Genomic DNA, 16,215 nt, shown 5'->3' on the forward strand with positions numbered 1-16,215 from the left:
AACCATGAAGGAGATAGAAATGACTATCCACCTGGAATAAATGAAAATGAACACAGGCAAGAGAGACCACAAGGTGCAGATTTCAAAGGGGACAGACGGAAAACTAGATGGAGTCTCACTTAAGGGCGGGTATGACTTATGCTGTAAATAGGACCAGAGGGGGAGACAATAATGACAGGGAAAGGAAGAAGTTGTTCATATGCCAGATGAATGCTGTACTGGGTAGCACTGACATGTGGGGAGGTTTTATGAAACTTAAGAGAAATAAAGATTAAATGGGAAAAGTATCACTGATGTGAGTGACAGCGAATTGTATTACATAAGGGAGTTATTTGACAGAGATGAGACGGTGGAGCATAGAGGGGATGATAACAGAATTGGTTTGGCTACATTGGAAGATACTATGGGACTGGAAATTGGAGATGAGCCTGTTAGAAAACTAATAAGTAAAAGTATTGCTGACAGTGTTGTAGAGCAAATCCCAAGAGTTCTTCATATATTGTAAATGAGTTTATCACAAAGGGGGCAGATGATGTATATCGTAATGATCTAGTACATGTAAAAGATGTTACCAAAGGTATTGCAAGGTGATATAAGTTGTATGAATAATTAATTGGAGAAGGAAGGAAGTGGTAAGGCAGACATAGGGTGTAACAATACCTGCTCAGTAAATGAAGTAAAAATATTTGTATTCAAGGAAGATGGAAATCATGTTATTCTAAGTATGATTCTTAACAGCAGTGAATGGATGGGAAAGGAGGAACATGAGTATAATATAAATGATTGGGTGTCAGATGCAAATGTCCATTAGATGTTGGTGCCAGAAAGTAGCTAGAAAGATAGATGAACTGGATGATGGGAATGCAAGTGAAATATTTTGTAATATCTCTTTATATTCAATGAATTATTCTGATAAAATTCTACGCTTGAATGACGTTGACTAATTTTCTATCTTCATACTCGCAGAATCCATGTGCAAAGTAGTTTCATACAATAGCTATGCCATGAGCGCATAATTATTTTTTGTAGTACTCTCTCTGGTGGTTGTTAGAAAAAAAGCTTCCGAGATTGTCTTCGTGCCGATTAACCTGAGCTTGGTTTGAAGAATTGTAATCTGAATATTGAGATTTATGACAAAAGATAACTGATACGAAATTGTACGATTAAAAGGGAAATATATATATATATATTGCTCCTTCATACACAAGGTGTGTATTTGACATTTGAGAATTAATTATATTCAACGATATATTGCGTAGTTGTTAATCAGGAGGGAACTTCCGAAAGACTGGATACGAACCTGCATTTAATAACCCGAGAGCTCCATCACTTCTTCGGAAGGTTAAACTTCATCAAAGCCAAATATCCGCTTGATCTGAGGTTTCCCGACTGATTATACAAAGCTCCCAAAATTACGAGGCATTTTATTTGTACAGATTAGCAGACTGCCGCAAAGCACGAGCCTCCAGAGAAGAAGAATCATCACCTGATTTCATTCTAACAAGTAAAATTTCTGAATCATTGTGAGTGACTGAGCTATGATTGTGTTTCATATCATGAATGATTGATTGCTCGAACGAATTGAGAACTACATAATTACATAGATAGGAGGAAAAATTACAATTTAATGATTTATTTAGAGGGGATATGGAGATTGAATATGAGAATAGGTGTTGACAGATAAGGGAGGAAACTGAGGGTGATTTGATGGAGGGAACTGAGTTAACAGTAAAAAAAGTACAGAAGGTGAAACCTGTTAAGGTAATAGTGGGGAATGAATGTTGAAAGTGAAGCACTGCTGGATACTGGCTCAAATATATCAGCTGTGTCTGAATGCTTTTGGCAACAAATAAGAAGTATGAATCTAGTGTAGGTAATAGTAAGTGGGGTAAAGATCAAGACTGCAACTGGGGCATGAAGTAAGCCCATCAGAAAGTAACTCATTTTAGACTTTATGATGAATAATTATCATTTTAGTGTGTGCTGTTTTATCATTTCACAACTATCAATCAACATCATTTTACACATGGATTTTCTGTATCAATATGATTGTAACATTGGGGTGAAGGATATAATTTTGGATTTTAATTCCGGAGGGCACAGAAAGGGAATAAAAGTTAAAGAAGAATTAAAGGGAGATAAAGTGATGGCACATTTGCACAAGAAAAATGAGAGGTATGAGGAGTCATGTGCAGGTGAACAATAGACAATAAGGCAAAGGGGGTACAGTATTCATCAATCAAGAGAAGGCTTCAACTGGGTGAACATCTGCATAAATGTAAAAGTGTGTTTTCAGATGATGGGGTACAATTTGTTTCAAGAATGTGTTATAAATTCATAGAGAGAGTGGACACAACACATGTCTTGGTGTACCACCCAGCAAGTAATCCAGCCGAGGGGTTCATGCGAGAACTAGGTAGACTACGCAGAATGTACTGTAGCAAGAGGTGCAGTGATTGGGCTGGATATGTTCCTGTATTTGAGGGCATTATGAATACTGTGAAGAATTGCTCCACTGGTTTCTCTCCCTATGACGTCATGATGGGTAATAGGCCAGGAAACCTTCTAGCTGAAAAGGTGGAATTTTCTCAAAGTTCTAGTCAGGACTACAGTAAAATAAAGCAGCATCGACGGCGAAATTAAAAAACTGTTTGAACTCTATTACAGGCCATTAGAGGTTGTCAAATGTCCACACCTAAATGCATACAGGCTCATCTGCCCTAATACAAAGAAACCATTTGGTCTCTGGAATGTGACAAGAGTTAAGACTGTTGTTGACAAGTGATATTGTAATGACAAATGGAGAAATTTGTGTTTCAGTATCTCAGTTGTATATGAGTAACAGGTTAAGTATGTTGGGAGATTGTTATGTATATTTACTTATTGTCATGTGTGTACTTGTAAGAAATTTTGGAGGAATTATGGTGTATGTTGGGTAAATGCAACGTTATTTTGGGGGTTTGTTCAGTAATTGTATTCAGGAATTATACTGGTGTGTAGGAAGAGAGCTTATGGGGTCAATAGATTGTTTCTTAATATGGCAATGAAAGTTGCACCTAGAGCTTGAGGCAGGTATGTGGGGATGGTGCCAGTTGTGAGCAGGCCAAAAATAAAAAACGTCTTAGCAAGGGAAAGTATCTGTTAGTAAAAAAAAATTGTGATATAATTACAGTCAGAAATGCTGTGAACTGGTACTTAGTGTTTGCTGTGTGAAACAGCACATAATTTACCTGTTTAAGTAAAATATTCATAAATTATAAAATCTGTGGGTGTGATTAGATACAGAGATTGATTCATAAGGGATCTGTAACTGTTCGAAGTTTGTCTGTGCACTTTGTTCTGTGCTTCAATATCTTTCACTTGTGAACTGGTACAGTGGAGGCATGGTAAATCAGGGAGGGTTTCAATAACCTTATCACTGGGAAGCCATGGGGTCACAGTTACAAGCAACTTCTCATTTTGTCATTTGTTTGACACTTGTCAGTACATGGCTTGGCTGACCGGGAGTATAATGCGCTGTTGACTGTACTTTAATACGAGATGGGTGGTCTGCTGATGCACAGATAGAGCTGGGACTCAAAGGAGAAGGTCCTCACAGGTGGCAGCAACTGGAAGACTGCAGTAACAGCATAACCAGGGAAGTGACATGTAACGATACAGAGAACTGATTTATTTATTCATATGTGTACCAAGATTGATTGCAACAGATCTAGGTATTCCAGATTTATTCTTACTTTCACATCTCACTTCTTACTCATCCCCACTACCACCCATGAGTGCTAAAGTATTTTTTATTCTCATAGCATCTTTTTTTTCTTCTGACAGTAAGCCATAGGCAATTAAGGAGAGCTTTTTTAAACAGAGAGGACAGTGTCTTGAAAAGAAGACGTAACATGAAAGTTGAGAAAACAAAAACAACAATAATGAAGTGCACCAGAATTACGTAAAGTGATGCTGACAGAATTAGATTAATAAATGAGGTACAAAGAGCAGTAGGTAAGTTTTGATATTTGGGCTGCAAAATAACCAATGGTGAAAGGAATGGAGGGAATATAATAAACATAATTTGGCAGTAGCAAGTAAAGATTTCCTGAAATATATAAATATGTTAACATCAAATATAAAGGTAGACGTTAGAGGTCAACTGTGAAATTATTTGTCTGGAGTGCTGCATTATGTGCAAGTGAAACATGTATGATAAACAAAAAAGACAAGAAGAAAATAGTTTTGAGATGTGCATCTACAGAAGGATGCTCAAAGTAAATAGGTTGATTAAGTAGTGGAGATTAGTGAATTAGATTGGTGAGAAGAGTGCCGTGACAGAACTTGGTTAAAAGTAGGAATACGATATGATAGAAAAAGTCCCTAGTGGAGTATAAACAAAGGTAACTCACCACATGGCTCAGGCTGTGAGCAGTTGATAGCCACACAAACAAGACTGAAAACATCACTAAGCTTTCACACAATATCTTTCTTCAGAATGAACTAGTACAGAACACACAAACTCACACACTGCTACGTGTTCCAGCCAACAACATTGTACCAGTGTTGCAGCTTGACTCTCGTTTATGTCCATATCAAATATTAAATACATCAGCTATAAGATGAAAAGGGATAAGTTGATAGGCTATGTCGTGAGATGTCGAAGAGTGGTTAATTTGCATAAAAATTGTAGGGGAAGTCCAGGGCTTGAACACAGTAGGAAGGCTCAAATGGATATAGCTTGTAGTGTTTTTGCAGCGATGAAGAAACTTGTGCAGCAGAAAATTAGTGTGGAAAGCTGCAACAATACAGTTTTTGGATGGGTGGCAAGAACAATGAGAAGTCACAATTTGCCAAGTTTAGTTGAAACTGCATCCAATGTTTCAAAGTTAGGCTGGAAAACACACCTATGTATATAACTCTTTTAATATCACTTTAGGTTATTCAATGTCTAAAACACATGTAAGTAACATAAAAAATCAAACAATGGAAAATCCGGGATAGAATAATGACAATGTTATGAAAAGATTAGATTGCTATTTACTATATAGCAGAAATGATGAGTCACAGATAAGCATGAGAAAAAGACTGCCAAACATGTAAGCTTCCAGCCAAAAAGGCCTTCATTGGATTTACACAACATACACAGTCACACAACTGTAACTAAGTACACATGCCCTACAAACTGTTATTTACGTGTGGTTTTAACAAACACCTACACATCTCAGTACAATATGATAGCTAACCCAACTTAAAGTATTAAAATGAGAACCATAACAATGAAGAAGTAATCTGAAATGTGTGAAACTTAAAAATATGTAATGGTTTCTGAACATATTAATGTCTAACGTTATCTGGTCAGCAAGAAATCGCCAACTACTCATACAGGAAACATATTATGTCACCTGACTGTTGCTGACTGTTACTTCCTGTATTTGTTTGTTTACTATACTCATTATATCATTTACAGCACAGCATGCTTTATGATCTCACACATATTTAATCTAAGCTTATATTTTATTTCTTTAGCAGTGTACACTCTAGAATATGAGTTAAAACATTCATGACTACTACCGTATATCATTCTCATCGGTGAACTAGGAATTAAAACATACATGTTTTGTGCTACAAATCAACTATACATTAACTTATTGAGCATCAGGAGTAATGCTGTACCCTGCAAGTATTGCTTGGTATTTTGTTGCTTATGGAAGAATGAATGTATGAAACTTTTTAATGACCATTGGTCTTACATGTACCTTAATGAACAGTAATACAGTACAGGAAAGTCTTGGCAGGAATGCAAACAATAGAAAGAATTATATGATGAGATGTCAGGGTACTTATGGACTGCATCGTCTAACACAAGACGACTCAAATAAGAGAGCAATTTTTTCTAACAGACATCAGTTAAACACATACTTTGTACTCGATGATGGAAGGAGCACAGATAACCCCTCACTATATAGCTGAGGCACTGAGTGGGAGACAGGTGCATAAACATAGAAATTACAGTTAGACTAAAGCACAGTTACAATGTAGCACTCACTCTCTCTCTCTCTCTCTCTCTCTCTCTCTCTCTCTCTCTCTCTCTCTCTCCATCCCCCCCCCCCCCCTCCCCCACGGGGTGTGTGAACAAAACGAAAGAATGTCTACACGAATCTTGAATATTCTTCTCAATAATTGACAGCTATCTTTTGCATCCTGAAAGTACTCAATGCTGTCAGAGAATTACTCCAGAATATGATTATGTATTTTAGGTGTGAATGAAAACATGCATAATATACACATGCACTCATGATTCCTTGCTTATATGCATAGCTTTTCAGGAAGGTTTGGGTATAAACCTTCCATATGTAATACATAAAAAATAATGTATAAATGTAACAACATTTTGCCCTCCATATATGTTAACTGACACTATTATAACAGTAAACACTTATTTCTTCAAAAATCTTACCAAGTTAATTACTTCCAAATCTTTTCTGTATGTCCTTTCCGTCATCAATAACTCCTTGGCTATAAAGTAAGCACGGTCAATTGGAAATCTCTGAAAAAGACAAGATACAAGTAATAATTTCTCTTTTAAGACCCAAAATACAGACTAGGATCACAACGTCATACAAGTAAAACAAAAATGAATTGTTTGTAGATTGCAGGATGGAAAGTTTAATCTGACTTGAAATACCTGCATTTTTAACAACAGAAAGGTATTTAAGCTTATTCAAAAACACATTTGTTATTATAATTGCTTTTATAACAAGCATTCTTGCCTAATAAACTTTGTCCACCCCCCCCCCCCCCCAAGATTCTCACTACCAACTCACTGAATCCACTTACTATGCAAGCAAAAGTTGTATGGAAACCACTATTTGTATGAAAACCACTTATTTAAATCTTGAAATGTTACTGAGAAAACAATGAAGAAAGATGAAATTTGCTTACATGTTATTGCGATGACAGTGAATAACCAAAATTGTTGAACTTTTTGGGTGAGATCAAATGATGTCATATTTTGTGATGTTTGTAAACAAATGTAACTGCCATTATCCTGTCAGTTCAAATTTGTAGATTTGCGTTGATAACAAACAGGCCAAGCCACAATGGAACACTATAAGGCAGAATTACAGCATCTTCCATTGTTTGTGCTGTATTTTCTGCATTACAGTGATAAAATTTTAGAAGTGTTGCAAGATGATGTTTAATTAGTGATTTCTCAGTGAAACATTATCACACAATAATGACCACATTTTGGAAAGTAATTTGAATTCATAGATGAGTTCCAAGCAATATTGTGTTCAGTACCGTATTTACTCGAATCTAAGCCGCACTTTTTTTACGGTTTTTGTAATCCAAAAAACCGCCTGCGGCTTAGAATCGAGTGCAAAGTACGCGGAAGTTCTGAAAAATGTTGGTAGGTGCCGCCACAACTGATTTCCGTCGTCGAATATATGTAGCGCTGCATAGGTATGCTTTGCTGGCACAAAGATAAATACTAGCGCCAAAACCTCCGCGTTAGTAAATAAAAAAAAAAAAAAAAAAAAAAAAAAAAAAGGGTTTCGATCACTGTATTTTATACATTATCCACGAAGTAAATACAAATTCCGTATTGTTCATCTTCGAATGTAGCAGCATTTCAATGTTGAATGTACTACGAAAATCCGACTGGCAAGACTGTGATGATTTGTCAATATGGTCAACCCTACGTTCTGAATTTTTTGCTACCTGTGAGAAGAGATGGTTGCTAATAGGAACTTTTATGAATTGTGAATCACATACAGTATTCTCTTCGCCATAAGAATAATACGAATATAAATATTTTGCCGTGTATTCTTTCGTGTTTGCTGCTATCTCATTTAAATCCTGTCTGCCTAATAAACTACGAAACTAGGGTGAGACAACAGCAAACGCGGAAGAATATACATATCATGTCATGTTTATATTCGTATTATTCTTATGCCTAATAGTGATACAGTCAGAAATGAAGCACGGCAATTGACTCGATTTTTAAATCTAAGATGACTAATTTCTGTGCAGAATGTAATGTGCTAAAGAGGCGTCTGCAAAGATTTTCAAACGGAGAAAAATTTTCGCTAAACTCTCGTTCAGAACGCCTTCTATCAAAAGCAGTCTATTATTTGGTTCTTGTTGATCATTATCAAAGAAAGCAGCAGTGTAAGTAACAACAAATAGCAGTCTCTTGCCATTGTTTCGCAAATGAGACAATTCCTCTCTTTTTTTTTTTTTTTTTTTATTGTAAGCGGTGTTAGCGCACACAAAAGCAAGCCATGCCGCGAGCGGCAACAGACCGTTAACACGCACTATCAGAATGTGACAAACAACTCATGACACAGTACAGTAATGCATTTTCAGCTTGGAGTGACGTAAACACCTACAACAAAGAGAACGGCACTTACCAGATCAAAGCAAAATAAGCAATCAATTCAAACCAGACGAAGCACGTGAAAAAGGAAACGTACCCGTATAAATACGGACGGAGCGCGTGACGCATAGCAATGGCTACCTAGTAAAGCTTAACTGCTAAGCTTACGACTCGAACCTACTGTAGCTGTATCGTCATTCACTCGACCTAAATAGTGTCTCGTATTACAATGGACCGACTTTGTTTCGATTTGGAGGTGTGGCCTAAAACTTTTCTCTCCCCTTGAATTTCGAGTCTCAAATTTCAGGTGCGGTTTAGATTTGGGAAATTTTTTTTTTTCTTGATTTCGAGTCTCATTTTTCAGGTGCGGCTTAGATTCGAGTAAATACGGTAATATCACACAGTGCATTTACCTATCAATAGCAGCAAATAAAACAACTTATTTAAGAAAATATGTCAATATTATTGGAGTTCATATGTGAATTTAAATTATTTCAAATTAAACTTCCACATTACACACATGCACTCACATGGTATCAATAAATCAGTATTATTTTCATTTATCGATTTATGCTCTGGTATCTACAACAAGGCATAACTAACTGTACTCCTTAACTTTCATGTTCTAACAGTTATTTTATCTGGAAGGAGAAAAGACTCAAAAGGCAATGAATAATGACAAAATTTAAATATAATCCATGTCATTAATGGGTATTATATTTAGCACTACATTAGTATGAAAAATTTGGAAGAAATGGAACCAGTCACTGAGGCTAAACGGAAAGCCCTGCTTGCTTACAAAAGAAACCCAAATGAAAGAACTCGAGATGACCTACGAAAAGCAAAGAACAGGGCACAGCAAACATCCAGGAGATGCGCAAATAACTACTGGCTGAATTTATGTGCAGGTATACAGAAAGCGGCCGACTCTGGGAATGCTAAGGCAAAGTATGATGGTATTAAGAAAGCAATTGGACCAACTGTCAGAAAAACAGCTCCTCTGAAGTCCAAGATGGGTGAAGTCATTACTGATGAAGGCAAACAAATGGAACGCTGGATTGAACACTACCTCGAGTTGTATGCAGCCGAGAATGAAGTTAGCAAGGATGCATGTGACGCCATCAAACAAATGCAAGTTATGGAAGAACTAGATGCAATGCCTACTATGGAAGAACTTAGTAGAGAAATAGATTCTCTTGCTAACAGAAAGGCCCCAGGTGAAGATGGGATCCCTGCAGAGGTTATTAAGTATAACAAGTCTGTTCTTCTCAAACATTTATATTCACTTATCACAACCAGCTGGGAAGAAGGTTATGTCCCGATGAGTAAAGCGTTTGATTTAGTGAGCAGAAATGGGCTTTTCAAACTGTTGCAGAAGATTGGATGCCCACCTAAACTACTACAGATAATTGTCTCTTTCCATGAGAAAACACAAGCAACTATTTGCTTCAACGGTAAAACATCAGAAGCATTCCCTGTTAATAGCGGTGTGAAACAGGGGTGTGTGTTAGCTCCTACATTATTTGGGATTTTCTTTTTCCTTCTGCTCAGATTTGCCTTTGAAGACTGTGAGGAGGGAGTGTATCTACATACGAGGTCTGATGGAAATCTTTTCAACATTGCTCACCTCAAGGCCAAGACCAAAATAAATACAGTTGTTATCCGTGAGTTGTTATATGCCGACGATGCAGCTCTAGTAGCGAACACAGAAGATGAGCTGCAGTATATAATCAACAAATTATCAAATGCCTGTGAAAAGTTTAGTCTACTCATCAGCCTTCAAAAGACTAAGATCATGGCGCAGAGCACTACCAACCTTCCATCCATTAGCATTGATGGCAATCCTCTCCAGATAGTTGATGACTTTACCTACTTGGGATCTACAATATGTAGCAACTTGTCCATGGACACTGAACTTAGTAACAGAATCACAAAGGCATCATCCGTCATGGCTAGATTGAAAAACAGAGTATGGAACAACGGACTGCTTACCACAAAAACTAAATTAAAAGTCTACAACGCTTGTGTTATAAGCACCCTTCTCTATAGCTGTGAGACATGGACAACTCTTTCTAGGCATGAATTTCGACTCAACAGCTTCCATCTCCGCTGTCTCCGGAAGATCCTTCAGATCTCTTGGAGAGATAGAGTACCCAACACCGAAGTCTTTCATCGTGCAAGCACAACCAGCATCTTTGCACTCCTGAGTCATCGACGTCTAAGATGGTTGGGATATGTCAGGCACATGGATCCTGAATGGATACCGAAACAGCTGCTGTACGGCAAACTTCAGGAAGGTGTGAGGCCAGTGGGACGACCGCATCTTCGTTTCAAAGATGTCTGCAAGAGAGACCTGACCAAGACCAGAATAAATCCAAGTCGCTGGGAAAGCATTGCAGATGACCGTGTCAAGTGGCGAGTAACTGTGCGCAACGGCTTCAAGCTCTCAGAGGATGAACGCACACAGGAACAAATCAGGAAGAGGACAAAGCGAAGAGACAGATCGTCTTCTGTTCGAAGTCCCTCAAATTTCACATGTCCAAACTGCAGTAGGGACTGCCACTCTCGAGTGGGACTTTTTAGCCACAGCAGACGCTGCAGACTCTAAACCAAGCATGATACACCAACAAGTATTTAAGAAGAAATTAAAAGAATTTCTGAATGACAACTCCTTCTACTCCATAGAGGAATTTTTAGATATAAATTTTAAAAAAAAATATTAATAAAAAAATTTAAAAAAAGAAATAAAAATAAAAAAACACAAAAAATGAAAAAGTTGTTATATTAACTTAAGTATGTTGTTAAATTAACTTAATTATGTCATGTATTGGAAAATTTGACTCGTTCCACATCATTACGAAATATCGTATTCATGATCCATGGAACTAGTATTAATCTAATCTAATCTAATCATCCCTCAAGGATGGACGGATGCCCATTATTATAGTACGGATGAAAAATAAGTGTGACATTAAATACTCAGATTTAACTTACATGTGGACTCAGCAAGCTTCTCTTTTGGATGTATTTATTCTCATATATACTACTCGCAATTAAGGTAATACACATTAGTTACAATTCATAATAAATCAGTTAATTCTTTATCTAAATTTCATTCACAGTTGTGTGTAATTTGTACTGTTAACTAGTTCCAAATGTGGTTGTTCATTTTCAAACCAGACATGCACTAAAAGCGTGTATCAAAGCAAAAGTTCACTGACATATTTGGGTAACATCTGCACAACACATATTCACACAACAGACATGGAATTATCTACTACATGCATGATACATTCAATGGATGAAACTGATGAAACACATGAAGCTGATGTTGACTGTGTCACACATGTAATAAGATTACTCCATATCTGTTGTATTATATGTGTTGTGTAGACATTACCTAAGTATGTCTGTGGAATTCTGCTTTGATAAGCACTTTTAGTGCAGGTCTTGTATGAAAATGAATGGCTACATACAAAACTAGCCACCAGTATAAATTGCATGCAACTATGACAGAAATTTAAATACAGAATTATCAGATCTGAGTTGCTGGTCTCTCCCCAATAAAATGTTGCAATTGCATAAATAAATCAGTCTTTTGGGAGCTGAAAAGTTATGTAGCAGAATAATGTGATTCAGCTCTAATGAAACTGGAAAACCATACAATACAATGAAACAGTGGGCAAACATCTAAACTAATAGATATGGATAATTAATGTTACCTGTTTGCTCTGAAATAGCACCATTCTCATTAATGCTATTTCCATCAAGAATATCATAGAGACTTGAGACCAAAGGACAATGATACACCTTCCAAACTATATTCATTGCTACAGTGATCTGTGTCAGAAATTTTGAGACTCTCAATAGTTAGAGGAAATTCTTGTCTATAACACTCTACTATGTTCTGCTAAGTAAGTGATGTAGCACCACATTTTGAAAGTTTCATTCTCTGTTTCCCTAAACTGTTTATCATCCATGATTCACTTTCATATATGGCTATAAACCATACAAACACTTTCAGTAAAGACTTCCTGACACTTAAATCTATACTCAATGTTAATAACTTTTTCATCATTAGAAACATAGCCATAGCCAGTCTACATTTCATATTCTCTCTACTCTGACCATCATCAGTTATTTTACTCCCCAAATAAAAAAACTCATTTATTACTTTAAGTGTCTCCTTTCCTAACCTAATACCCTCAGCATCACCTGATTTAATTCGACTACATTCCATTATCCTCATTTTACTTTTGTTGATGTTCATCTTCATTACTTCTTCTAAGACACTGTCCATTCTGTTCAGGTGCTCTTGTAGACCCTTTGCTGTCTCTGACAGAATTACAATGTCACCGGCAAACCACAAAGTTTTTATTTCTTCTCCATGGATTTTTATACCTACTCCGAATTTTTCTTTTGTTTCCTTCACTGCTTGCTCAATATACAGATCTAATAACGTTGGGGATAGACTACAACCCTGTCTTACTCCCTTCTCAACCACTGCTTTCCTTTCATGCCCCTCGACTCTTTATAACTGCCATCTTGTTCCTGTACAAATTGTAAATAGCCTTTCACTCCCTGTATTTTACACCTGCCACCTTCAGAATTTGAAAGAGAGTATTCCAGTCAATATTGTCAAAAGTTTTTTGTTTCTCTACATATGCTAGAAACATATGTTTGACTTTCCTTAATCTATTTTCTAAGGTAACTCATAGGTCAGTATTATCCCGCGTGTTCCAACATTTCTATGGAATTCACACTGATTTTCCCCAAGGCCAGCTTCTGCCAGTTTTTCCATTCATTTGTAAATAATTCATGTCAATATTTTGCAACCATGACTTATTAATCTGATAGTTCAGTAATTTTCACACCTGTCAATACTTGCTTTCTCTGGGATTGGAATTAGTATATTCTTCTTATACAGTACATATAAGGTAAGATATCTAGAGGTATAATGACACATCCACAATATATTTTTTTCCAAATCAAGTATAAAAATCTCTCAATTGTACGTTCCTGACCTTCAGAAATGATTTTTAGACCGTAAGAAAATAAATGTAATTTGAAACAATTGCACCAACATAGCACTCATACTTTATTTCCTAGGCACCTGACTAGATCAAGTTACACCAATGTTGATTCAATGGTGAAGTTATCATCACATAAATAAGCCTGTGTCTACAGATGTTTACTTTGTCAAAATTCAAAAGATACCTTATTCACCTAGTTCTAAGAACTGTGCATTTTTAACAGACAGATATTATTTATCTTCTACTGTAACAGGATTACCAATAGTCAGTTTGTAGATAACTAAAGCTATTGAGTAACTGCAAATTAGATTATTGGTCATTATTTGTAAGCTTACCTTCTTTCTGACTTCAACTTCACCATCAGCCGTTTGTTTCTGACTTGGTGTTTCATCCTTCATGTTCTTCACAGGTGAGACATCTGGTGATTTTATATTGTTATCACCTTTTACACTGTGAAACAATGACAAATGATTGAATCACCACAAATGTAATGCACTGTTGCACAGTAATTTTAGATATCATTAATCATGACATTGCACAAAAATGTACCACTGCTGTTTTAATACATATGTTCATACTACATAGTTCACTAGAAAAATTTCAAATATAAAGGCTTGACTTCTTACAGCTAAGCCTGAAAATGTCATTTGAGCGTAATGATATTGTATCACAATTGATTTCTTACGCAAGGGGGTTAACTATGTGCACTATCAAGGCCATAACAAAAGTTATTTCTAAGTCAGGGCTGGAACATAGTTCCGAGTGTCTATTAATCACTGTGTCCTGCAGTGTCACTGGATATCATGTCCACATCATTAAACACAATTAATGTTGTATTTTGTTAGAATGGATGAAGGTACCTAATTCTGTAGATCGTATACCACAGATAACATGCCAATCAGCTTTCAATAGCATGACAGGATGACATTTCTTGGCAAGGTCAAGACAAATGCAAATAAATCATTGTGTCAAACCACTAAAGGACCATATTAAAATGACATACCCCAGTAATAAATTGCAAGTAAAAATATATTCACAGAAAATATTCTCTGAAAATGAGAATGCATAAGTCAGTTCCTACAAAAATTTGACAATGACAATTTGCAAAGTCATGAAATACTTCCCAAATAGATAATTTCTTTACAAAGTAAAAAGTGCAACGATTACTCTACTGTATTATTAAAAAAGATGAATGTTGTGGATAATTATGAATGAGTTAGATAAAAAGTGAAGCTGTTCACAGCCCAGTGATTTGTTTGAAAACAACAGTGTTGCAAAGGTCCCAATATAAGGCTGAACTTTCAGCTAACTTATCCAACCAGCTTTAGGAGGATCCACAGTTTAACGTAACTCCAAACAGTTGTAAAACATAGCATTACATTACATTAACAAATCACTGCCAGAGGTGAAAAGAAACAGTACATGGCAATTAATTCCTATGACTGATGAGGAATTTGTAATTTGGCAATTACTGAGTAAAGGAGTCACAAATATGATGTGTAGCAACAGACAATGTCAGTTCTGAGTGAGTAGGCACAGTGACAGCTTTACAGTGTGGGCACAGAGACCATTTTGTCCAGAAGAAAATAATTTGGTCAATTCTTTAAAAAACTTTCTACAATAATTTCTTAACTCAGTAAATACTTCTCAAATAGATAACTGCCTTTATAAAGAGAGCAGAACAATAATTACTTTAATGTCCTGTCACATCTCAGAAATTAACAATCATCATGAACATAATTTAAGTAGAAAACCACACAGGCTTGGACAACATCACTAACCATTTCTCAGGACTCAAAAGGAGCTGGTGGCAACAGACCATACAGCATTTTGGCAGAAAATTAACTTCTGTTGTGACAAATTCTATGCATTTTTCCTTAGAAAAGGGGTATACCATTCCAGTAATAAAGAATAAATAGTTGTATATCTAAAAACAAAGATGATGTGACTTACCAAACGAAAGCACTGGCATGTCGATACACACACAAACACACACATATATGATATATTCATATCATTAATTAGAATAAATAGTTGTTATTATATAATCAACAGTTTAATGGGGAGGACGCAAGGAGTTCTTTGCTATCAAATCACATTCAAATACTGTGTAAAATTATATCTTGCAACAAGGCTGTCCCCCAGGACTAACACTGCAAAAAAGTTACAGACGCACAACAACATCCCTCAAAACCAATGAAAAATGATACAACACTGAACATCTCAGTCACCAGATTGTTTTATGTTAATGAAACTGATGCAGGGTAAGTTTATTCTTAACCTTAACATGTCACAGTGTGGTCCTTGGAACGCTGGTGCTTCTTTTTTTATGTCGGCTACAATTTACTGAAACAGTAATTTACTGTTGGTGATAGTGTATGCGATGCTAACTCAAATGTTTGCATTGTTGTTGCAGTCGTGTTAAGTTGTAAAGATCGTTGAATGCCTGTGGGGTCTTCATGTCCTGTCTGGGTATAGCTCATTTATGCATGTTGAAAATGTATAAACATTGAAATGCATACACAATTTGTCCATTAAATATGTATTACACTATAAGCTATTTCTTCCCAATTTATGCCTGAAAATTCTATTGTAGATTATATTTTTTCATGTAAAATCTGCTGTGGTGTGGCAGCCCAGTACGAAGATTGGAAAATTTATATATGGTAAGCATACAATACTGAAATATATACTGTATTTAAATTTTAACTGTTGCCTTTCAGTGTTATACAATGTATGTCCACAAAGTAAGTTCCGTTTGGTTATACAAAACAAATGTGTACAGATACAGAAAAAAATATTTATTGTACAAAACTC

General features: G+C 36.1%; 1 protein-coding gene across 1 annotated transcript in view; it reads right to left on the reverse strand.

The window, feature by feature from the left end:
• Positions 1-16,215, reverse strand: part of LOC126162648 (FERM, ARHGEF and pleckstrin domain-containing protein 1) — a 707,909-nt gene that overhangs the window by 63,017 nt on the left and 628,677 nt on the right. Inside the window, exons 13-14 of the mRNA XM_049919284.1 lie at positions 13,734-13,848; positions 6,443-6,532 (exon numbers count right to left, since the gene is read on the reverse strand). Of these exons, the coding sequence (XP_049775241.1) occupies positions 6,443-6,532; positions 13,734-13,848 (205 nt within the window). The remainder of the gene's footprint in view (positions 1-6,442; positions 6,533-13,733; positions 13,849-16,215) is intronic.

This window comes from Schistocerca cancellata, chromosome 2 (genome assembly GCF_023864275.1).
Source record: "Schistocerca cancellata isolate TAMUIC-IGC-003103 chromosome 2, iqSchCanc2.1, whole genome shotgun sequence".
Lineage (NCBI taxonomy): Eukaryota > Metazoa > Arthropoda > Insecta > Orthoptera > Acrididae > Schistocerca > Schistocerca cancellata.